Source organism: Aquarana catesbeiana, linkage group LG06 (assembly GCF_042186555.1).
Source record: "Aquarana catesbeiana isolate 2022-GZ linkage group LG06, ASM4218655v1, whole genome shotgun sequence".
NCBI lineage: Eukaryota > Metazoa > Chordata > Amphibia > Anura > Ranidae > Aquarana > Aquarana catesbeiana.
This window is the reverse complement of record NC_133329.1, coordinates 385,176,701-385,202,836: the sequence shown is the minus strand read 5'-3', so window position 1 is coordinate 385,202,836 and position 26,136 is coordinate 385,176,701. Positions and strand designations below refer to the sequence as shown.

The 26,136-nt window shown below is 43.6% G+C and overlaps 1 protein-coding gene across 1 annotated transcript in view; it reads left to right on the top strand.

Moving 5' to 3' along the window:
* Positions 1-8,893: 8,893 nt before the first annotated feature.
* The window catches only part of TMEM163 (transmembrane protein 163), a 236,442-nt gene continuing 219,199 nt past the window's right edge, over positions 8,894-26,136 (top strand). The window contains exon 1 of the mRNA XM_073634280.1: positions 8,894-9,688. Within this exon, the coding sequence (XP_073490381.1) occupies positions 9,508-9,688 (181 nt within the window). The 5' untranslated portion in view covers positions 8,894-9,507. The remainder of the gene's footprint in view (positions 9,689-26,136) is intronic.

Sequence of the window (26,136 nt, the reverse complement as noted above, 5' to 3'; positions counted from 1 at the left end):
ATCTTGATAGGTAATAGCAGAATGTAAAAATGTGCTAAAATCTGTACGGTGTGTGTTTTTCTCTTTCACTTCATACCTGTCCAGTGGGCTGCCAATAGTGTAAAGTAAGGAGGGATAGAGCATACTTACCGCTCCCCGCTGATTGAGGGTTAGCGGTAACATACTCCACTCAGAGGCCCCCCCTTTTTTTGGGACCGAAAGTGGAGAGGGATAGTATCCTATTAAGAGGACATATAGGTTATTTAAAAAAAGAATGAAGAAATGCTATCACAAATGCCTTATTATACATATATATCTTTTTTTTCTGATATGAAGCTACAAAGCATATTATTATATGAGCAACATAATGTACAGGCACTTATGGTCAGATAATTGTGCTTATTATGTGTCCTAAAATACTACTGAAAAACTTTTTGTATGTTTTTTGCTCTTGTTTTTTCTTGTTCTTCTTTTCAATAAAAATTATCTGATTTAAAAAAAAAAAGTAAGGAGGGGCTGGCCAAAGTAATCCACATTATTTAGGCATTCATCTCTCAATGAAGTGTAGAGGGTTACCTGTCCAAAACATCTCCCCCCCCATTAAATTCCCAATATGGCCCATGAGGGGGGGGGGATCTGGTAGGTGGACCTTATACCTTTGTCTTTAAAAAGTCCCTTAAAAAAAAGTTAGACTGATGTTGGCCAAGAATGTTTGTGTCTAATCTGCTTTCCATGTTTATGTGCAAAATTAATAATTTTTTATTCTTTCCTAACTGCGGAGGGGCAATTGATGGGAAACACGTCCACATCGTCCCACCACCCAACTCGGGGTCATACTATTACAACTACAAGGGGTTCAATAGTATTGTGATGTTGGCGGTGGTGTCGGCTACTTACGAGTTCCTGTATGTGGACGTGGGGAAGAATGGCCGGATGTCAGATGGTGGAGTCATCACCCACACGGAGTACTACAGGCGTCTCCAGAATGGCAGCTTGGACTTGCCACCTCCAGAAGACAATGCGGAAGGACTCCCATTCGTTTTCGTTGCGGATGAAGCGTTTGCGCTGGGGGACCATCTTATGCGGCCATACCCTATGAGGACCCTCACCCCAGACCAGAGGGTTTTTAATCACCGGCTGGCAAGAGCCAGAAGAGTGGTGGAGAACACGTTTGGAATCCTGGCCAGCCGGTTCCGCCTATTTCTTACACCCATACACATGGCGGAGTATAAACTCAATCATATCATCCTGGCTTGCTGTGTTCTCCACAACTTTTTAAGGAGAAATTCTGTGAACTATGCTGGCTCAGTTGGGCCTGAATCCAGAATTAATGTAAATGAACCAACACTGACGGCGCTTGAAGCTGGCCGTCCTGGTTTGCCCCCCCTGAGTGCCCGTGAGGTCCGTCTAAGATACATGGAATACTTTGCGGGTAGGGGGCCATCACTATGCCAGACAATGTCTGAGCCTTTTTGAAAAAAAAAAAAATTTAACTTACAAAATATTTGCTTACATTTACTGCTTGTTTTTCTTTTAGATGACTATGACATAAATTTGGGCAGTCCTGAAAATGGCGTGATTCTGTAAAATTATAAAGCACTGTTGGGTGTTATTTACTAAAGGCAAAGACACTTTGCACTACAAGTGCACTTGAGACTGCACTGAAACTGCACTTGTAGTGCAAAGTGGATTTGCCCTTAGGAAATAACCCCCATTGTCACAGAAAAAAACAATTTTCACAACAAAAAAGTTTCGGAGCTTTGAAAGAAGAAGCCACACATTGTTGATTCTCAATATTTTTAATCCAAGCACAATCACATGTGCATTTATAAAATCTTTTTAAAACTAAACAACATGTTTGTTGTATACAATCTTTATAGGTGACATTAATAAAAGTAGAAATGTCCTTTCAAGGTAAAACAGGCATGTTTCAAACCAACAATAAATACACAAATCTGGAACTTACAAAGTTCAACTTTGGAAGAAATTGAAGGCAATATCAGACATGAGTATTTACAAACTGTGTTTGATATTGCGTTCAGCAGATGGGGTGATGTCACCCAAGGAAAAGCCAAATTTTGAAGATGCACACAATTTGCAGAATGTCAACACGTGCTAGCTGCCATCATGGGGGATCAAGGGACGTGTTTTGGGGGTGCAACCTCTTCCTCTCAGCTACTTTATTATTGAGGAAGGGGTTGCACCCCCAAAATGCCTACATTGATCTCCCGTGATGGCAGATAGCACATGTTGACACACTGTGTGCATCTTCAAAATTTGGCTTTTCGACAATATGTAAAAAAAGGTGCAACAAATTTTTGTGGAGAAAATGCCAATTACATTAGGGATTTCGAGGAGTTTTAAACTCTCCCTAAAACATCAATGATGTTCTTCATTTTGTTTTGAACATCATTGATGTTTTTCTGGATGTTTTCCAAGTCCCTAGTACACCCCATGACCTTCCCGATCAGGATCTGGGAACTTTCACCGGTGAAATGACCTTCATCCACAACATCACGATCACCTAAAAATATATTAAAAAAACACATCATGTATTATAAATCAGCCGACATCCATCTCTTACCTGAGCCTGTGGTCGCAGACACTCACCTGTTGTGGTGACAATTTCCACCACGTCTCCTTCCTCTTCCTGCTCTGCTTGGCTTTGGGGGATTTCCACTTCTTCCTGAGGTGGTGGGTCCGTGGTCTCCTCAGATGAGTGGTGTCCTCCGAGTCTTTTCTCCCCTATGTGAACAAAAATAGGTATACTTAGCACACAGATATTTGATGGCAGAAATAGGAATATGAAACATTGATTGGAATTGGGGTACAATTGTCTGTTTTGGCAGAGTTGGAAGATGAAAAAATATTTTTTTCCTTTGTCAAGCTTGAATACTTACCTGTTTTGTACAAGCTTCACAGATGGAGACACCCCTATAGTATACACTGGAGCACCTGTGTGGGACCCCCTAATAAAAAGGGTGTTCTTTTGTCCCACTCTAGTGCTCCTGCGTCCAGATGTGTAAACAGCTGCTGAGTGTCCTCTCCTTACACAGAATCTAGTTTGCATTTCATTCTAGTTACCAACCCATCTAGACACCAAAATTGTTTTAGGAGAAGTAGGCTAGCAAAAATGTATTGAAATGCATATGGCCAAAACATGGTGTTTTCTATGCCGAACAAACAATGTTTCATACGAACGAATAATGTGCCCATGAACATGAAAGTTACCATTTTAAACTGTGCAACAGTTAAGAAAAGCACATGGAGCAGCACGAACGTTAGAAAAATAAAGAATAGGAACACAGGACAACTACTTACTTTTTTGCAGCACTCTCCTGATCCTTCTATACTAATCGTGCTCCCTTAATTTGAAGTCCGACCACCGCTTCCTCAGTTGATCCTTGGATCGCCGTACCCCAAAATTCTTCTGTAGACTCTTGACAACTTTCGCCATGATCTTGGCCTTTCTGACATTGGGGTTGGGGTAAGGTCCATACTTCCCGTCATAGTCGGCCATCTTCAGGATGTCGACCATCTCCAACATCTCCCCAAAGGACATATTTGAGGCCTTAAATTGTCTCCTCCGGGATCGGGACGTTTCTGGCTCCGGGGCTTTCCTCCTCCTCGTTGCTGTAATTAGCACGCACCTGTTGTGTCTCCTTCATGTGCTCTTCCCCACTGCACTGAACGAGAAGGGGCGGGGAATAGACTAGAAAGAACGTCAGGGGCAGGCGGAGTTTCACGCATGCGCAGTGTATATAAAGCGTAACACACGTGCAAAGTACGTACAATCTGTGAGCGGAGGAAGGAGTATCGGAGGCGCCGATCGTGAGAACGAAGGTAAGATTTAAAATTGGGCCTATACTGCTTCTAGATTGAGGCCTGTATTGTGACAAGATTAGGAGACTTTAGCCTGACATTAGGGTTTGTCTTGTGTTGTGTCTTGCAGAGAAAATGGATATCTTGAAGTATCAGGAGTTTATCAATTAAAATAATTGATGTGTGCCATGGGGGCCAAAGGCTTGGCCAATTTCTGCTGTTTCTCCAGCGTTGCCTCCCTCTTTGTTCGGTTATGAGCCCTTAATAAAGGAATTTTTGTTTCCATTATACTCGCCTATGTGTGTTTTTTTTTTCAAAAAGGACAGTTTGTTTGTGAGGAGGCAGGTACATTTCAAAAATACAATGTGAAATTAACAAGAGACACCAACACCAAGCAATCTCCTTGAGATTAAATAATACAAGATAATAATGGTGTTGTGGTAACTTGACACACAAAACACACCCAAAAATATTCTGTAGTTAAAAAAAAAAAAAAAAACGATATCGGGCTTGAAGAAAATACAAACAAAAAAATATCAAAAAATGAAAAATTTTTAGTCAGATGTGACAAATCAAAATATATTGATGAAATCACGATAAATAATAAAGAAATAAGTTTGTGAGAAGTCTGTGTGAATATGAGCAGCAAAACTACTTCATTCTTCTAGCATTATAAAGAAGAACAGAGTGCGCTGCATTAAACAATTTAAAACATTGCAGCCTGACGAAAGTGCTATATCCATTGCGAACGCTAATTTTACCAGACCGAGCAGTTCTGTTTCAGAATTTATTCTGAGCATGCGTGGCACTTTGTGCGTCGGAATTGGCCACACACGGTCGGAATTGACGCAATCGGATTTTGTTGTTGGAAAATTTTATAGCCTGCTCTCAAACTTTCTGTGTCAGAAAATCTGATGGAAAAAGTCCGATGGAGCCCACACACGGTCGGAATTTCTGACAACAAGCTCCGATCTCACATTTTCCGTCGGAAAATCCAACCATGTGTACAGAGCATTAGGCTGCCTGCCCTGGGGCCGCTTTGAGCTATGCTGTGGCTGCAGCGTAGCTCAAAGCAGAGTCCCGCTGTGTCACAGAGCTCAGTGTGAAGTCACGCTGTGACAAAGGTCCTGCCCTCCTCCTAGACCAGCTCGTGTGATAGATGCAGTGTTTTGTCACACGAGCTGGTCTAGGAGGAGGGCGGGACTTTTGTCACAGCGCGACTGAACCTTTCACACTTAGCTCCTTGACGCAGCATGAGATGCGCGCTGTGCCTGTATGTAATCCACTGGCACTAACTGGTGAGGCGGCATTGATTGGCACGGTAACACAGCAATGATGGGCACAGTAAGGCTACATTGATTGGCACAGTGAGGTAGAAATGATTGGCACGGTAAAGTGGCAATGATGGGCACAGTAAGGCTACATTGATTGGCACGGTAAGGCGGCAATGATTGGCACAGTGAGGCGGCAATGATGGGCACAGTGAGGCTACATTGATTGGCACGGTGAGGTGGCAATGAGGGGCACAGTAAGGCTGCAATGATGGGCATGGTGAGGCAGAAATGATGGGCATAGTAAGGCTGCAATGATGGGCATTGTGAGGCGGTAATGGTGGGCACAATAAGGCTGCAATGATGGGCACGGTCATGCGGCAATGATGGGCATTGTGAGGCGGTAATGGTGGGCACAATAAGGCTGCAATGATGGGAACGGCCATGCGGCAATGATGGGCACAGTGATGCTACATTGATTGGCACGGTGAGGCGGCAATGATGGGCACAGTAAGGTGGCAATGATGGGCAAAGTAAGGCTGCAATTATGAGCACAGTGAGGCTACATTGATTGGCACGGTGAGGCGGCAATGATTGGCACGGTGAGGCGGCAATGATGGGCACAGTAAGGCTGCAATGATGGGCATGGTGAGGCTACATTGATTGGCACGGTAAGGCAGCAATGATTGGCAAGGTGAGGCGGCAATGATGGGCACGGTGAGGCTACATTGATTGGCACGGTGAGGCAGCAATGATCAGGACACTGATTTAAGGGGGGCTTTCTGGGGACCCTGATGTAGGGGGAGACTCTCTGGGGACCCTGATGTAAGTAGGGAGACTCTCTGGGGACCCTGATGTAGGGGGAGACTCTCTGAGCATACTGATTTAAGGGGAGGCTCTCTGGGGACCCTAATGTAGAGGGAGGCTCTCTGGGGACCCTGATGTAAGGAGGGGCTCTCTGGGGCCCGGATGTAAGTGGGGGATCTCTGGGGACCCTGATGTAAGTGGGGTATCCGCACTCAGATATGTAACGATAGATATATATATATGTATATATATGTATATATATATATATATATATATATATATATACACACACACACACACGTATATTATATACATGTCTGTTCTATATTATTTTACTTATTCTTTGACTGTTTTGTTTAAAGGAGGGAGGATTGTATTGGGAGCACTGAAGTATCAGGTGTGACTGTGTGGCAATGGCAAATGGTTTACATAGCTCAAGGCATGACGGGTCAGGTAGAGGGCCCCTTAGCAGAATTTTGCTTAGGGCTGCAGGGAGGTCAGGATCAGCACTGGTTAGGGGTACAAGGAGGATCAATGTTAGGGGTACAGGGAGGGTTAGTGTTAAGGGTACAAGAAGGGTTAATGTTAGGTGTACAGGGGTCGTTAGTGCTGAGTGTGCAGGGAGAATTTGAGGGTGAATGTTAGGGGTGGGGGGTAGTGCTATATGTACAGGAAAGTTAATGTAATGCCACGTACACACGATCGAACATTCCGAGAACAAAATCCTGGATTTATTTCCGAGGGATGTTGGCTCAAACTTGTCTTGCGTACACACGGTCGCACAAATGTTGTCGGAAATTTTGAACGTCAAGAACGCGGTGACGTACAACATGTACGACGAGCCGGGATAAATGAAGTTCAATAGCCAGTGCGGCTCTTCTGTGTGGAATTTTGTGCCTTAGAATTGTGTACACACGATCGGAATTTCCGACAACGGGTTTTGTTGTCGGAAAATATGAGAACCAGCTCTCAAATTTTTGTTGTCGGAAATTCCGACAACAAATGTCCGATGAAGCCTACACACAGTCGGAATTTCCGACAACAAGCTCCAATCGAACATTTGTTGTCGGAAATTCCAACTGTGTGTACGCGACATTAGTGTTACATGAAGGGTTAATGTAAAGGATACAGGAGTGGTTAGTTTTTTGTCTTTTTTTAAATATTTTTATAAAAACAAAATGAAAGAAGCAGATGCGGGACTTTAGATGAGGTGTGTCTCTGTGGATAAGGGATATTATACCATTAATTGTAACCAATCCCCAAAGGGTAGTCCCTATAATGAACAAACTAAATATTTCTTGTGTAGAATATAGGCACGATATAAACATATTCAATGCACAATAGTCACATATTTAATATTTATACATAAAAGGACATGATTGGTACTAAAAGCAATAAATATTAAATATGTGACTATTGTGCATTGAATATGTTTATATCGTGCCTATATTGTACACAAGAAATATTTCGTTTGTTCATTATAGGGACTACCCTTTGGGGATTGGTTACAATTAATGGTATAATATCCCTTATCCACAGAGATACACCTCATCTAAAGTCCCGCATCTGCTTCTTTCATTTTGTTTTTATATAATTTCTAGGGATGGAGGCAAGTCTCTGCTCTGTTGTGACTGGGCTGACTTGGTCACATTTCTGTTTTTATTTCTGTTTTAAATATTTTTATTGCGGTATGTTGTTTACATAAAATAACATACACAGTTCAGCATCAGTACACATAATAGGTAAAAGAAAAGATGCAAAAAAAGAGAAGAAAACAGTGTGATAAACATTGAAAATACCATAAAGATCATCAATGATAAACATGAAACTATCCTATTGAAGCGCCAACTGCATGCATAACAGGCTTATAGCAGGGGTGGGTGTGTTGAGTGTACAGGGAGGGTTTGTGTTAGAGGTACAGAGAGGGAGAATGTTAGGGATGGGGTAGTGCTAGGTGTACAGGGAGGGTTAGTGTTAGGGGTACAGGGAGAGTTAATGTTAGGGGTACAGGGAGGGTTAGTGTTAGGGGTACAGGGAGGGTTAGTGTTAGGGGTACAGGGAGAGTTAATGTTAGGGGTACAGGGAGGGTTAGTGTTAGGGGTACAGGGAGGGTTAGTGTTAGAGGTACAGGGAGAGTTAATGTTAGGGGTACAGGGAGAGTTAATGTTAGGGGTACAGGGAGGGTTAGTGTTAGGGGTACAGGGAGGGTTAGTGTTAGGGGTACAGGGAGAGTTAATGTTAGGGGTACAGGGAGGGTTAGTGTTAGAGGTACAGGGAGAGTTAATGTTAGGGGTACAGGGAGAGTTAATGTTAGGGGTACAGGGAGGGTTAGTGTTAGGGGTACAGGGAGGGTTAGTGTTAGGGGTACAGGGAGAGTTAATGTTAGGGGTACAGGGAGAGTTAATGTTAGGGGTACAGGGAGGGTTAGTGTTAGGGGTACAGGGAGGGTTAGTGTTGGAGGTGGGGGGGTATTGTTGGGAATATGGGGGTTAAAATTAGGGCTACAGGGAAGGTTTGTTTAGGGGTACAGGGTTAAGGATACATAGAGGGGTTGTGTTATGGGTAGGGGGGTTTAGTGTTAGGGGTACATGAGGGTTATTGTTAAGGACACAAGGCACAAGGAGGGTTTGTGCTATGGGTATGGGGGTTTAAAGTTAGGGGTACAGGGAGGGTTAATGTAAGGGGGTACTTTGTAGTGGAGCTTTGCTCTCAGCCCTGTGACCTCTGCTGAAAGTTCCAGTGCCAATATCAACACTATAAATACGTATATAATAAGTACAATCCATAAATATTGTCATTTAAAGAATGATCTCCAGGTAAATGATTTACAAATAATTTTAATTCTAGAATCTCCCCAGTACAAATGTTCTCCATACCTACATCCTGAATACAGTAATAACTTTCCTAATAGACAGGAGGAGGGGTTATCTCAGTAATTATGCCACTCACCAGCTGCCTCCTGTTACTTAGGGCATTCCCCTTGGAGACTTTCACTAACACAGTTCTCATCTGTCTTCCCATAATGATCCCCACATCCAGCTTCTTTTCCTGCCAGAGGAACACTGGCAGATTAAGTGGACCATGGAGATCCCCTTTAAAGAATATTCTTCTTAGAGGGATGCTGTTTGTCCTGCACTAGGGGGGTGGTGGTGACCCCCATTGTCAGTGTGTGTGACCCCCCTAGTGGATGGAGTGATGCTGGTGCAGTGTGCACTGAGAGGGGCTGGAGTGAGACAGGAGTCTTTCAGTAGAGGCAGTGTTAGAGTCCTGCTCTCCCTGGCTGTAGCTCTTTCTCCCTGGCTGTAGCTCTCTCTCTCTCTCTGTAGCTCTCTCTCTCTTTCTCTCTCACCCCCCCTCTCTCTCTCCTCTCTCTTTCTCCTCTCTCTCTCTCTTTCTCCTCTACCTCTCTTATCCCCCCTCTCTCTCTCTCTTTCTCTCTTATCTCCCCCCCCCTCTCTCTCTCTTTCTCTCTCTCTCTCTCTCTCTCTTTCTCCTCTCTCTCTCTAGCAGTCATGAGACTGCACTGACAGCTCTGGGCACGTCCTAGTCCTCCTCCAGCAGCTGCATCCAGTGTACAGAGCCAGCCTGACTTCTCAGCTAGGTGCCACATTCCCCAGCCATCAGCAGCATGGAGCCCCTGGACACTGAGCTCTGCACCCCCCCGGACCCAGGCTTCATACAGCCCTCCTGTAATGGACAGACAGCCCCAGGGCAGCCCCCCATCAGGAGCCTGGAGACCCCCATCCAGATGGACCAGCAGATGAAGATGAGTGAAAGTGGCGAGTTCAGCGATCTGGTGGAGAACAGAGGTGGGTGAGTCCTCTTATTCAGCATACAGTTGTTTCTGGGACCCCTCAGACAAGTTTGGGGGGGTCAGCTGTGCTCTTGGTGGAAGTAGCTGTGAGCTGTCTGCTCTGTTATCTGACCCTGGGTGACAGCTACAATATGACCTGACATCACGATTAGAAGAGCTATGATAAGGATCTGCAATAGTTACATAGTATCAGCTGTGATCTGGTTTGAGTAACAATGTATCAGCTCTATAATGTCACCTGTAATAGAGATAGTCACAGATTTTATGACCTACCATTATGATTACAGTCCTCCAGTCCTATAATAGGGATCTGCAAATGTTACATTGTATCAGCTGTGATCTGACTTGAGTTACAAACTATCAGCTCCATAATGTGACCTGGGATAGATATGACCTGCCTCATGCTACAGCCTGTAATCAGTAATATGATGGGGATCTTCGATTGTTACATTGTATCAGCTGTGATCTGACTTGAGCTACGAAGTATCAGCTCTATACTGTGACCTGGCATAGAGACAATCACAGGATATATGACCTACAGTCATGATTACAGGGTATTAGTCCTATGATAAGGACTTGCAAATATTACATTGTATCAGCTCGATCTGACTTGATTTACAATGTATCAGCTCCATAATGTTACCTGGAAAAATATGACCTGGAATCATGATTACAGTCCATCAGTCCTATGATAAGGATCAGCAATTGGTACATTGTATCAGCTCTGATCTGACTTGAGCTACAACATATCAGCTCTATACTGTGACCTGGCATAGAGACATTCGCAGATTATATGACCTACAACCATGATTACAGTGTATAAGTCCTATTATAAGGACCTACAATTGTTACATTGTATTAGCTTGAGCTGACTTGACATACAATGTATCAGTTCCATAATGTTTCCTGAGATAGATATGACCTAGGATCATGATTACAGTCCACCAGTCCTATGATAAGGATCTGCAATTGTTACAATGTATCAGCTCTACAATGTGACCTGAGAAAGATATGACCTGCCATCATGATACAGTGCATCAGTAACATGATGAAGATCTGCGATTGTTACATTAGATCAACTGTGATCTGACTTGACATACAATGTATCAGCTCCATAATGTTACTTGGAAAAGATATGACCTAGGATCTTGATTACAGTCCACCAGTTCTATGATAGGGATCTGCAATTGTTACATTGTATCAGCTCTGATCTTACTTGATTTACAATGTATCAGCTCCATAATGGTACCTGGGATAGATATGACCTAGGATCATGATTACAGTCCACCAGTCCTATGATAGGGATCTGCAATTGCTACATTGTATCAGCTGTAATCTGACTTGATTTACAATGTATCAGCTCCGCAATATGACCTGGGATAGATATGACCTGCCATTATGCTACAGCGTATCAGTAATAAGATGCAGATTTGTGATTTTTACATTGTATCAGCTATGATCTGACTTGAGCTACAAAGTATTTGCTCTATAATGTGACCTGTAATAGATATGCAATATATCAGTCCTATGATAAGGACCTGCAATTGTGGGATCTGACTTGATTTGCAAAGTATAAGTATTATATTATTATGTCCTGGGATAAAGACATTAACAGATTATATCACCTGCTATCATGATTACAATGTATCAGTCCTGTAATAAGGATCTGCAATTGTTACATTGTGTTAGCTGTGATTGTCTTGAGTTACAATGTATCAGCTCTATTCTGTCACCTTGGATAGATTAGATATGACCTGCGGTCTTGAGTTCTATGAGGATCTGCAGTTGTTACATTGTATCCGCTGTGACCTGACTTGAGTGGCAATGTATCAGTCCTATAATGTCACCTCGGATAGAGACATTTGCATGTTATATGACCTCTCATGGTGATTACAGTGTATCAGTCCTATAATAAGGACCTGCAATTGTTATGTTTTATCAGCTATTATCTACTGTGAGATACATTTTTATGATCACTATTATGTGACATGTAATTATTTTATTGTATGTGCTCTGTTATCTGATCTGAGTTACAATGTATTGGTTCTGCTATCTGGCCTGCATTAACATTTACAATGTATCAGTATAATGTGATTGTGATGATTACATAGAGACATTCCAATCTATGATCTATGATTGTGGCTACAGTGTCTCTGTACTGTGATCATGTCCTGTCATTGTTGCATTGGGGTTTATTTACTAAAGCTAAAGGGGGCAAAATTACAGTAAAACCTTGGATTGCGAGCATAATTTGTTCCAGAAACATGCTTATAATCCAAAGCACTTGTATATCAAAGCAATTTTCCCCATAAGAAATAATGGAAACTCAGATGATTCATTCCACAACCATTTATTCATAGGTAATTCAGTTTATAGTCCTTATAAAAAGATTATAGCAATGTGATAGGTTGTGTAACCATAAAATGTCCATCCACAAATGGAAGCCTCCGCAAGGGGATTAGAAGCAAAATCCAGCATGAGCTACAGAGTATAAAAGAGAAGAGAGGCGCCTCTAAGTGTAGCAATATGTTGCTAAATGTTGTATCTTCATTAAATGTAACCATATTGCTACATTTAGAGGCTCCTCTCTTCTCTTTTATACTCAGTTGTGACATGACGCTACTTGTATATCAAGACAATGCTTGTACAGTGGAACCTCGGATTACGAGCATAATCTGTTCCAGGAGTATGCTCGTAATCCAAAGTACTCACATATCAAAGCGAGTTTCCCCATTGAAGTCAATGGAAACGAAAATAATTTGTTCCGCTTTGACTTCAATGGCATGCAATACCGCATGCGGCCAGAGGTGGGGGGGGGGGGGGGCGCCGGAGAGCCTTGGAAACGGCCGGAAAGGACCGAGGACACCTTGGCTGACCTCGACAAACCTCGGAAAGACTGCGTTCCCGAGGTTTGCCGAGGTCAGCCGAGCTGTCCTCGGGCCTTTCCGCGCATTTCTTACTGGCGCCAGTCGGCTGCAATCGGTGCCGTTCGGCTCCGGCGCCCCCCCCCCACCACATGCCAAACACGGTACTGCACACGATTTGGCCTGAATCGTGCTCGTTTTGCAAGACAACACTCCCAAACCGAGTACCGATTTTTAAAATACAGTGCTCGTATTGCGAAACGCTCGTTAACCGCGTTACTCGCAATCCGAGGTTCCACTGTTATATCAAGTCAAAATGTATTAAAAAATTTTGCTTGTCTTGCAAAACGCTCTCAAACCAAGTTACTCTCAAACCAAGGTTTTACTGTAGTCACATTTCTGCATAGTAACCAATCAGCTTCTAACCTCAGTTTGTTCAGTTAAGCTTTGGCAATAACACCTGGAAGCTGATTGGTTTCTATGCAGAATTGTGACTAATTTTGCCCCCTCCAGCTTTAGTAAATTCACCCCAATGGATTGTATCAGTTATTGTCGGATATTAGTTACAATTTTAGGATCAGTTCACAAAGCTAACACAAGGATAAGGATACTTATTTAACCACTTCCCTACCGTGCATAGTCATATGACAGCGGCAGGAACCCTTTGTCCCTACGGGCCGCCGTCATATGACGTCTTTTCTTGATGAGCCTCTAGGGGGTGCGTGTGCGCCCGCCGCGTCACTAGGCACCCGATGCCGCAATGTCCTCCGGGCACCCACAATTGCCCGTGAACACAGCAGGGCCGTGGATGTAAACACACAGATCCACGTCCTGCCAGAGGAGAGCAGACCGATGGTGTGTTTTAAGTACAGAGGAACACCGATTGGTCTCCTCCCCTTGTGAATCCCCTCTCCCCACAGTTAGAATCACTCCCTAGGAAACATATTTAACCCCTCGATTGCCCCCTAGTGTTAACCCCTTTCCTGCCTGTCACATTTACACAGTAATCAGTGCATTTTTTATAGCACTGATCGCTGTATAAATGACTCCCAAAATAGTGTCAAATGTGTCTGAAGTGTGCATCGCAATATCACAGTCACGATAAAAATCGCAGATCGCCGCCATTACTAGTAGAAAAAAAAAACAATAAAAATGCCATAAACTTATCCCCTACTTTCTAGATGCTATAACTTTTGCGCAAACCAATCAATATACGCTTATTGCGGGGTTTTTTTTACCAAAAATATGTAGAAGAATACGTATCGGCCTAAACTGAGGAAAAACATTTTTTTTTTAAAATGGGATATTTATTATAGCAAAAAGTAAAAAATATTGTGTTTTTTTTTTCAAAACTGTCGCTCTTTTTTTGTTTATAGCGCAAAAAATAAAAACCGCAGAGGTGATCCAATACCACCAAAAGAAAGCTCTATTTGTGGGGGAAAAAAATGTCAAAATTTCATATAAGTACAGTGTTGCATGACCGCGCAATTGTCATTCAAAATGTAACAGCGCTGAAAGCTGAAAATTGGTCTGGGCAGGAAGGGGGTGAAAATGCCCGGTATTGAAGTGGTTGAAAAGAAAAAGTGACACTTGTTTTTAGCCAATAAAATTTGCAAATTACAGCCATATGGCTATCGTAAAGATTTTGATTCTGCTGTTAAAGTTTAGTCAATTCCGTCTATTTATCGGCCCTATAATGTGACATCTTATTGTAGTATCTCCTCTGTTATCTCGCCTGACATGACAGTTACAACATTCACAAAGCTAACACACCAGGTGCATAATGATCATTTTTTTGAAAAAGTGACATTGGGGTAATTAGAAAAAGTCCTGGACAGATGCACTCAAACTGATATTTTGCCTTTATTGAATAAAAGTCATCAAAGATACATGCCACAGCATAAAAATGCAGGAAACAGACGCGTTTCACACTGTAGTGTTCACCACTTCCCGCCCGGCCCATAGCAGATGGCGGCAGGGCGGTGGTTCAGTTATCCTGACTGGGCATCATATGACGTCCAGCAGGATAACATGCCGCCGCGCGCCCGCGGGGGCGCGCATCGCGGCGATCGGTGGATCGGTGTGTCAGTATGACACACCACTACACCGATCTTGGTAAAGAGCCTCCGGCGGAGGCTCTTTACCACGTGATCAGCCGTGTCCAATCACGGCTGATCAGGCTGTCAATAGGAAGAGCCATTGATCGGTTCTTCCTCACTCGCGTCTGATAGACGCGAGTAGAGGAGAGCCGATCGGCGGCTCTCCTGGCAGGGGGGGGGCTGTGCTGATTGTTTATCAGTGCAGCCCCCTCTCAGATCACCACACTGGACCACCAGGGATCGCCACTAGGACCACCAGGGAAGGGGCAACATGTGGATGGCCAGGTATGTACCCCATGGCCATCCACATGTGCCCAGTGTGCCCAGTCAGTGCCAAATCTGTGCCAGTCAGTGCCCACAAATGGGCACTGATTGGCACCATTATGTTGCAGTGATGCCCAGCAATGCCACCCTTAGGGGCATCAGTGCAAACAATCAGTGTCATCAGTGCCATCCATCAGTGTCCATCAGTGCCACCTGTCAGTGCCCATCCGTGCCCATCAGTGCCCATCCGTGCCCATCTGTGCCAACTATCAGTGCCACCCATAATTACCCATCAATGCCACCTACGAGTGCCCATCAATGCCACTTACAAGTGCCCATCAGTGCCGCCTATGAGTGCCCATTGGTGCCACCTATGAGTGCCCATCAGTGCTGCATACCAGTGCCACCTATCAGTGCCCATCAGTGCCACCTATCAGTGCCCATCAGTGCCGCCTATCAGTGCCCATCATCAGTGCCCGTCAGTGCCACCTCATCAGTGCCACCTCATTGGTGCCACCTCATCGGTGTCCATCAGTGCCGCCATATCAGTGCCCATCATTGAAGAAGAAAACGTACTTATTTACAAAAAAATTTAACAGAAACAAAGAAAAACTTGTTTTTTTTCAAAATTTTCGGTCTTTTTTATTTTGTTGCGCAAAAAATAAAAACCGCAGAGGTGATCAAATACCACCAAAAGAAAGCTTTATTTGTGGGAACAAAATGATAAAAAATTTGTTTGGGTACAGTGTTGCATGACTGCGCAATTGTCATTCAAATTGCGACAGCGCTGAAAGCTGAAAATTGGCCTGGGCGGGAAGGTGTCTAAGTGCCTGGTATTGAAGTGGTTAAGCACTGACTACAGTGGAAAAACGCGTCAGCTTTCCTGCATTTTTCTGCTGTGGCACGTATCTTTGATGACTTTTATTCAATAAAGGCAACATATCATTTTGAGTGCGGCTGTCCAGGACTTTTTCCAAATTACCTCATTGTATAAGCATTGCCAGCAACTGTTGCTTCCAGCATGGAAGAGATGTTCGTTTTCAATCGACCTTCCTAGAGTGGTGATATTTCTCTTTCTTAGAAAAAATGACAGTCATGAACTGCAACGAGATTTGAAAAAAAAAAAAAAAAAAACAGGACTCATGCACACAGGACGTTTTTTACAGCTGCTGTTAGGGACGTTTGACGTTTTTTTTTTTAACTGCCTCTAAAAGCCCCTCTATGTTAGCCTATGTGTCCGTGCACACACAAACTGTCAGAGGCGTTTGGAGGCATAAGCGTTTAGGGGCAGTAGAAAAAAGACGACAGCCTGAACTTCCAGGAGCAGCAAAAATGAAAAACGCAGAAAAACGCGTCTAAGCGCGTTGAGCACCGTTTGACGTTTTTACATTATAAAGAGTGTTTTTAATGAAAAACGCGCAATAACGCTAATGTAAAAATGCGGCTAATCGCAAAAAAAAATGTCAGTTTTTAGCGCTGCTGTAGCCAGTTTTTAAAACGTCCTGTGTACATGAGCCTTGATGTTAAATCTTGGTGAATTATTTTATCAGCTCTGTAATGTGACAGGTTATTATGGGCCTTATAAATGAATATTTTAGCCAATAGAATGAGTTTATGCATGTACACGTGCTTTTAAACCCCATATGCATGTAAATGCACATGACCGCAGGTAATTACACACCAAAACAAGCATTTTATGGATTTTTCTGCTGGCTTCTATTTTAATACATCTAATGAGGCCTGAAAGTATATGTCCAGCCAAAACATTTTTCTTAATTTTGGATATAGTGTGGGAAGGGTCCGAGCCTTGTTGTTCAGGGCTTTGTTAGACATAATTACCTTCACTTCCTGTCTGACTGTCATTATACCCGATAGGAAGTGAGGGAAACTCTCCAACAGTAAGACAGACAGAAAAAAATTGCTTTTCTTTAATGGAATAAGAGAAGTATACTGGAACCCCTTTTATTTAGTAAATAAAGGAAGGCTAGAACCCCTGTCAGATTTCCTTCACTTCCTGTTCCTGTCCTGAAATCTTTTAAGCAAGACAGGAAGTGAGGGTAAATCTCTCTAATGCAGCATACACACGATCGGAAATTCGGCCAGCAAAAGACCAATGAGAGCTTTTGGTTGGAAAATGCGACCGTGTGTATGCTCCATCGGACTTTTGCTGGCCGAATTCCAGCCAGCAAAAGATTGAGAGCAGGTTCACAATTTTTTGGTTGGAAAAAGTTCTGAAAATGTGATCGTCTGTATGCAATTCCGACGCGCAAAATTCCTACGCATGCTCGGAAATAATTCGACGCATGCTCGGAAGCATTGAACTTCATTTTCTCGGCTCGTCGTAGTGTTGTACATCACCGCGTTCTTGGCGGTTGAAAGTTCAGCGAACTTTTGTGTGACCGTGTGTATGCAAGGCAAGCTTGAGCGGAATCCCGTCGGAAAAACCATCCAAGATTTTTCTGACGGAAACTCCGCTCGTGTGTACGGGACATAATGGAGTCCAGAATAGCAGTAAAAACTTAACAGGAGTTTTAATCCTTCCCCATTTTATCCAAAATTAAAAAGAAAACATTTAAAAAAAAATGTTTTTGGCATGATATACATTTTAACCACTTCAGCCCCAGAAGGCTTTACCCCCCTTTATGACCAGGCCATTTTTTTTTACGATATGGCACTGCGTTACTTTAACTGACAATTGCACGGTCGTGGGATGCTGCATACCCAAAAAGGAATTGATATCCTTTTCCCCCACAAATAGAGTTTTCTTTTGGTGGTATTTGATCACCTCTGCGGTTTTTATTTTTTGCACTATAAACAAAAAAAGAGCGACAATTTAAAAAAAAAAAAAAAAAAAAAGCAATATTTTTTACTTTCTGCTATAAAACATATCCAATTAAAAAAAAATGTAAAAAATCAAATTTCTTCATCAATTTAGGCCCCTTTTACACGGTTGGACTGTTCAGGTCCGCCTGTCAGTTTTGACGGCGGACCTGAACGGGCGCTCCATGCTAGCCTATGGAGCGACGGTCCGATCCGCTAAAAGCAGACGTTCGCATCCGTCGCTGGTGAGATCTGATGAAAAAGGACATGCTGTCCGTTTTCGTCCGATCTCTCCATAGGCAGCAGAGGCGCTCGACAAGCCCCTCCCCGCTCAGTGAGCAGAGAGGGACCTGTCATCCGCTGGCTCAGCGGAGATCAACGGAGAGATCTCCCGCTGAGCCGACGGACCGAGGCGGGCTCCGTGGAAGGGGATCCGCCTCGTGTGAAAGGGGCATTAGGCCAATATGTATTCTGCTACATATTTTTGGTAAAACAAAATCCCAATAAGCGTATATTGATTGGTTTGAGCAAAAGTTATAGCTTCTACAGACTATGGGATATTTTTATGGCATTTTTTAAAAATTTACTAGTAATGGCCGCAATCAGAAACTTTTAGTGGGTCTGCGACATTGCGGCGGACAAATCAGACACCTAACTGACACCAAGTGACACTTTTTGGGGACCAATGATACAGTGAGCAGTGCTAAAAATATGCACTGTTACTGTACAAATGACACTGACAGGGAAGGGGTTTGCACCAGAGGCGATCAAAGGGTTAAGTGTGTCCCTAGGGGGTGCTTGCTAACTGTGTGGGAGATGGACTCACTGGATGAACACAGAGATCCGTGTTCCTGCTTAGCAGAAGATCTCTGTGTCCTCCAGTGTCAGAACGGTGATCTGCTTTGTTTACATAGGCAGATCACCTTTCTGCCTCTCTGTGGAGCGATCGCAGGTGGCCGGCGGACAAGGCGTCCCCCGGACCCACTGATGGGCTCCCCCTCTTGCAAATCAGCGCGCGCCCCCGCTGTCTATTGCACAAAATGATGTACAGGTACGTTGTTTTGCGCAATAGAGCCGACCTGCCGCAGTATATGTACTGCGGTCGGCAAGTGGTTAACTGCTTGCCGACTGCCTTACATATGAGTACGACAGCAGAGCGGCTCTCCTGGGCTGGATCACCCAGGGTAGGGGGAGCACGCATGACCACCAGAGATGCCAATCAGTGCCCATAAATTATGCCAATCAGTGCCCATCAGTAATGCCTTCCAGTACCTCCTTATCAGTGATGCCTATCAGTGCCATCTTTCAGTGTCCATCAGTGCCACCTATCAGTGCCCATCAGTGCTGCATATCAGTGCCCATCAGTGCCACCTATCAATGCCCATCAGTGCTACATATCAGTGCCCATCAGTGCTGCATATCAGCGCACATCGGTGCCACCTATCAGTGCCCATCAGTGCTGCATATCAGTGCCCATCAGTGCTGCATATTATTGACCATCGTTAGTGCTCATCAGTGCCCATCAGTGAAGGAGAAAACTTACTTATTTACAAAATTTTATAACAGAAACAAAGAAAAACTATTTATTTTCAAAATTTTCGGTCTTTTTTTATTTGTTTAGCTAAAAATAAAACCCTCAGTGGTGATCAAATACCACCAAAAGAAAGCTCTATTTGTGGGAACAAAATGATAAAAATTTTGTCTGGGTACAGTGTTGTATGACCGCGCAATTGTCATTCAAAGTGACAGCGCTGAAAGCTGAAAATTGTCCTGGGCACGAAGGGGGGAAGTGCCCGGTATTGAAGGGGTTAAATGCCTTTTTATGCTTTACACTGATACATTCTTGTATGGGTTCTATCACACATTTTCTGTAGACATTCTCCCAATAAGCGGTATTACTTCCTATATTTTGTATACGGCTGCCTGAATTTAAATGCACTTGTCAGGTTTCGTTACTAAACAAGTAGAGAATTTTTATTTTTCACTTAGTAGCTTTTTTGTAGATAAATTATTCAGTGACTTAAAGTCAGCAAAGCTCTCTGCTCATTGGAGAGCTCTAGCTCTGACCCAGTGGGGGTGTATCAGACCTGTGCAGGGAGACCACTGCTTCCACATATAGAGCAAGGGTCCTTCTCTGGGTTAGCCTTACACTTGTGGCAGAGCTTGCTGCTCCTCTGAAAAGTGATCTACGGTGGATCTCTTTTCAGAGGCGTTTGACAGACAGTGAGGGGGCAATATGTTGCCTCATCACTGTCTGTTTTAACCCTCAAAATGCTGACACCCCCCCCATCCCCCATGCACTGCAACTATGTGCATTGCATGTAGTTGTTGCGCAGCACCATTTGCACCAGGACCGCTGCTGAACATGACAGGGGGGATAATTCTTGCAGCAGCCTGGAAGTGAGGTATCATGGCTGCAACATACATACACCTTCACCTGGCTACCTTTGCACCTTAAAAGAGAAGTATGGGATTTGTTTTTTTTTTATCACACTTACCTAGGTGGATGCAACATCTGTCCCCCATCGTCTCTAACACTGAGAACTGAGCGATCAAACACTGCCACTCGGTTCTCATAGCTCTGTGAGCAGAGTGATGGTGACTGTCACCGTCAGTGGCGGCTGGTGCTCCATTTTTTGAGGGGGCTGCAAACAAACCCGCCATCCTGCCCCCCCCCACCAGCCCCGCTCTTCCGCTCACCAGCCCCGCTCACAAGCCCGCCAGCTCCCGCACTTACCCCAATCAGGTTCCGGGCGGCATCAGCGGATTCCCCGGCTTCTCCTCCCAGCCAATCCGGTCACTTCTCCTCTCGGCCAATCCGGTCTCAGGACCCGCTTCCTGTCCTGATTGGCTTAGAGGAGAAGCAGGAAGACAATAGCAAATGTTGATTCGGTATTTTGCCAGAAGTGGGTGGGCTCAGGGCGCAGTACTCTGCGCCCTGAGCCCACCCTTTTTGAAGCCAATTCGCCTCCGGCTCTAATCACGTGCTTCACAAAAAAAACAAACAGTAGAACTCTATGCGTCTGGCGCCCTGCATAGAGATTAGGGGCCAGGCTCATAGAGATTAGGGGGCGGCGCCCCTGTGCCCCTTATGGACAGGCTGCTGCTGGTCACTGGCTCTCTGCTCTACCCCTCCTCCGTGCTTACTGGAGCACTGAGCTGTGGAGGTGGCGGGAGCGGCCCGGGTGCCAGTCCAGGCATATGGGTGGATCCTGGCCATATGGTTACGATGCTTCCCAAGCCTGGAAAGGCTCCGTGACGTCTGAAAATGGGTCACAGCATTGGAAAATGAACTGCACTCCTGTGATCCACGGGAGAAGTACAGACAAACAAGCTTTGGTGGTACTTCTCCCTTAAAGGAAGGGCAGTTGGTGGGGGAGTTAAAAATGCAGCTCAAGCACAGGTTTTTACTGCCCCTACCCAAAGAAAATGAATTGGCACCTTTTGTTTAAATGCACCTGGTATGTATTCGGCTGATTTAATCTAAGGCCTCATTCACACAGACACAGCTGCTGCTCCCAACTGACATAAATGGGACTGCTTGCACAGGGATGCACAGGAAACCTGTACAGCGTGGCCCTCGTGTGGGCATACTATTAAAGATGCCTGTGTGAACAAGGCCCAGGAGTTCAATTGGGCTTTAGGGCCCATTCAGACTTCTGCGTCTTGGCAACATGCACATTACCGCATTGTGCGAAAACACGTAAGATGTAATACTGCATTACACACTAAGGCAGAGCAATTGCATTTTATTAAAAAAACGATCATATCCAATTTTCAGCACGCTAGGTACGTAAGGTACATTAAATCATGATATCATAACATATGTTAGGTAAATGGGCCCTGAGGCTGTAGCAAGTGCACAGTACAGGCATGTGAGCCGGCTCTGAGGAGCGCATAGAACTGAATTCACTAAGTTTTAGCACAGGGGTAAGAATCTTTGTCCTTGGACAGTAATTTATTTTATTTTTTTGTTAAATATGGATCCTTAAACTTGTGATCTGTTGCTATATTCTAAACATTGTAATGTATAATTTTTTCCACAATAGCTATAATATTGTCTCCGTTCCCAGAGGTATAAATATTAATTTGATATCATATTTTGTATGAGCTAATAATTGTGATCACTGATACACATTGTGGCCTATAATTCCTATAGGTGGCAGGCCTATGATGACAGCACACACCTCATTATTCCTCCTGTGATGGACTATTTATAGAACGATCGTGTATCTGGGGGTGTGAAAATCTGCATCCTGCGCCGCTGAGATTCTGAAGTCTTTGTTGTGTGTTTTGTCTCTAATATGAGAGAATCCTCACCAATAAATTGTATCTCATATACAGCGAAGCTTTCCATTATTCCTCCTATACTATCCCTTGGTGGATGAGAAGTGTCACCGCAAACATCTTCACAGGGAGCCAGGAAAACGCAGAGACTTTGAACTCAGGCAGATGACGGATTCTGTTGGCAGAATTTAATATTTAAAGTGCAACTTTATGACAGTTTTCCTGGCAATGCCAAAGACAACTTACACACAGCCATCCACTGAGCAAATATTTCACTTTGAATCACACACTAAGTGATAGCTACCTGTGAAATCTCTGTGTGTGTATATATACAGTGGGGACGGAAAGTATTCAGACCCCCCTTAAATTTTTCACTCTTTGTTATTTTGCAGCCATTTGCTAAAATCATTTAAGTTCATTTTTTTTCCTCATTAATGTACACACAGCACCCCATATTGACAGAAAAACATAGAATTGTTGACATTTTTGCAGATTTATTAAAAAAGAAAAACTGAAATATCACATGGTCCTAAGTATTCAGACCCTTTGCTCAGTATTTAGTAGAAGCACCTTTTGATCTAATACAGCCATGAGTCTTTTTGGGAAAGATGCAACAAGTTTTTCACACCTGGATTTGGGGATCCTCTGCCATTTCTCCTTGCAGATCCTCTCCAGTTCTGTCAGGTTGGATGGTAAACGTTGGTGGACGGCCATTTTTAGGTCTCTCCAGAGATGCTCAATTGGGTTTAAGTCAGGGCTCTGGCTGGGCCATTCCAGAACAGTCACGAAGTTGTTGTGAAGCCACTCCTTCATTATTTTAGCTGTGTGCTTAGGGTCATTGTCTTGTTGGAAGGTAAACCTTCGGCCCAGTCTGAGGTCCTGAGCACTCTGGAGAAGGTTTTCATCCAGGATATCCCTGTACTTGGCCGCATTCATCTTTCCCTCGATTACAACCAGTCGTCCTGTCCCTGCAGCTGAAAAACACCCCCACAGCATGATGCTGCCACCACCATGCTTCACTGTTGGGACTGTATTGGACAGGTGATGAGCAGTGCCTGGTTTTCTCCACACATACCGCTTAGAATTAAGGCCAAAAAGTTCTATCTTGGTCTCATCAGACCAGAGAATCTTATTTCTCACCATCTTGGAGTCCTTCAGGTGTTTTTTAGCAAACTCCATGCAGGCTTTCATGTGTCTTGTACTGAGGAGAGGCTTCCGTCGGGCCACTCAGCCATGAAGCCCCGACTGGTGGAGGACTGCAGTGATGGTTGACTTTCTACAACTTTCTCCCATCTCCCAACTGCATCTCTGGAGCTCAGCCACAGTGATCTTTGGGTTCTTCTTTACCTCTCTCACCAAGGCTCTTCTCCCCCGATAGCTCAGTTTGGCCGGACGGCCAGCTCTAGGAAGGGTTCTGGTCATCCCAAACGTCTTCTATTTAAGGATTATGGAGGACACTGTGCTCTTAGGAACCTTAAGTGCAGCAGAAATTATTTTGTAACCTTGGCCAGATCTGTGCCTTGCCACAATTCTGTCTCTGAGCTCTTCAGGCAGTTCCTTTGACCTCATGATTCTCATTTGCTCTGACATGCACTGTGAGCTGTAAGGTCTTATATAGACAGGTGTGTGGCTTTCCCAATCAAGTCCAATCAGTATAATCAAACACAGCTGGACTCAAATGAAGGTGTAGAACCGTCTCAAGGATGATCAGAAGAAATTGACAGCACCTGAGTTAAATATATGAGTGTCACAGCAAAGGGTCTGAATACTTAGGACCATGTGATATTTCAGTTTTTCTTTTTTAATAAATCTGCAAAAATGTCAACAATTCTGTGTTTTTCTGTCAATATGGGGTGCTGTGTGTACATTAATGAGGAAAAAAAAAGAACTTAAATGATTTTAGCAAATGGCTGCAATATAACAAAGAGTGAAAAATGTAAGGGGGCCTGAATATTTTCCGTCCCCACTGTATGTATGTGTGTATGTGAGTGTGTATACATGAGTGTATATGTATGTGTGTATGTATGTGTGTGCATAGGTATATGTGTGTGTATATGTGTATGTATGTATGTGACTGTATATGTATATGTGTGTGTATTTATGTATGTGTATATGTACAATATGTGTGTGTGTGTGTATATATATATATATATATATATACACACACACACACATACTGTACGTATACACACACACATATATAGACGCACGCACATATACAATCACACATGTACATATACACTCACATACATACGCACACACACTCACATACATGCATGTGTGTATATGTACAGTATGTGTGTGTGTGTATATGTACGGTGTGTGTGTGTATGTACAGTATGTGTGTGTGTGTGTATATATATATATCTATATATATATATATATCTATATATATCTATATATATAAATATAGATATATATAGATAGATATATATATGTGTGTATGTATGTACAGTATGTGTGTGTATATGTACAATATGTGTGTGTGTGTATATATGTACAGTGTGTGTGTGTGTGTATATATATATACAGTATATATATATATACAATATACAGTGTGTGCATGTAATACAAAGGGGTTACAGTAAATTAGCAAATTCGGGCATCCCAGTGAAAACCTGAAAAATTAATGCTTGGGTCCAAATAGCTTCATATATACAACACATGAGAAACTGAATGGGTGTTATCACTTTGTTCCTATTTCCTATTTCCTAAACTCTTGTTTATAAAAATAGGGATTCTTAGTTACCATATATTGCAATACATGTACGAAATGGCCAATTGTGTCAAAGTGATCCCTTTCTGGCCAGTCCTACACTATCTTGCAGATTTGCCAACTCTTATTTGCTAAAATAGCTACTCTTTTTAGTGTGTGCTTATAGTGCCAATATGAGGCAGACACAGCTGGAGGTGAAAACAGCTCAGGACCAGAGTAAAGCCATACACATCCACAATGGGGAAAACATACAAAGGTAAAGAGGGTGGAGGGTATCAGCAAGTAAAGTCTGTTTACTATGCAAATAACCAGATGGATCCCAGATGTGTGTGAGTGTGTCAGTGTATATACAGTATCTCACAAAAGTGAGTACACCCCTCACAGTTTTGTAACTATTTTATTTTATGTTTTCATGTGACAACACTGATGAAATGACCCCTCAAAATAACTCACCACACAGCCATTAATGTCTAAACCGCTGGCAAAAAAAGTGAGTACACCCCTAAGTGAAAATGTCCAAATTGGGCCCAATTAGCCATTTTCCCTCCCCGGTGTCATGTGACTCGTTAGTGTTACAAGGTCTCAGGTGTGAATGGGGAGCATGTGTGTTAAATTTGGTGTTATCGCTCTCACTCTCTCATACTGGTCACTGGAAGTTCAACATGGCACCTCATAGCAAAGAACTCTCTGAGGATCTGAAAAAAAAAAATTGTTGCTCTACATAAAGATGGCCTAGGATACAAGAAGATTCCCAAGACCCCGAAACTAAGCTGCAGCACCGTGGCCAAGACCATACAGTGGTTTAACAGGACAGGTTCCACTCAGAACAGATCTCGCCATGGTTGACCAAATAAGTTGAGTGCACATGCTCAGCCTCATATCCGGAGGTTGTCTTTGGGAAATAGACGTATGAGTGCTGCCAGCATTGCTGCAGAGGTTGAAGGGGTGGGGGGACAGCCTGTCAGTGCTCAGACCATACACTACACACTGCATTAAATTGGTCTGCATGGTTGTCATCCCAGAAGGAAGCCTCTTCTAAAGATGATGCACAAGAAAGCCTGCAGCTTGCTGAAGACAAGCAGACTAAGGACTACTGGAACCATGTCCTGTGGTCTGATGAGACCAAGATAAACTTATTTGGTTCAGATGGTGTCAAGCGTGTGTGGTGGCAACCAGGTGAGGAGTACAAAGACAAGTGTGTCTTTTCTACAGTCAAGCATGGTGGTGGGAGTGTCATGGTCTGGGGCTGCATGAGTGCTGCCAGCACTGGGAAGCTACAGTTCATTGAGGGAACCATGAATGCCAACATGTACTGTGATATAATGAAGCAGAGCATGATCCCCTCCCTTCAGAGATTGGGTCACAGGGCAGTATTCCAACATAATGACCCCAA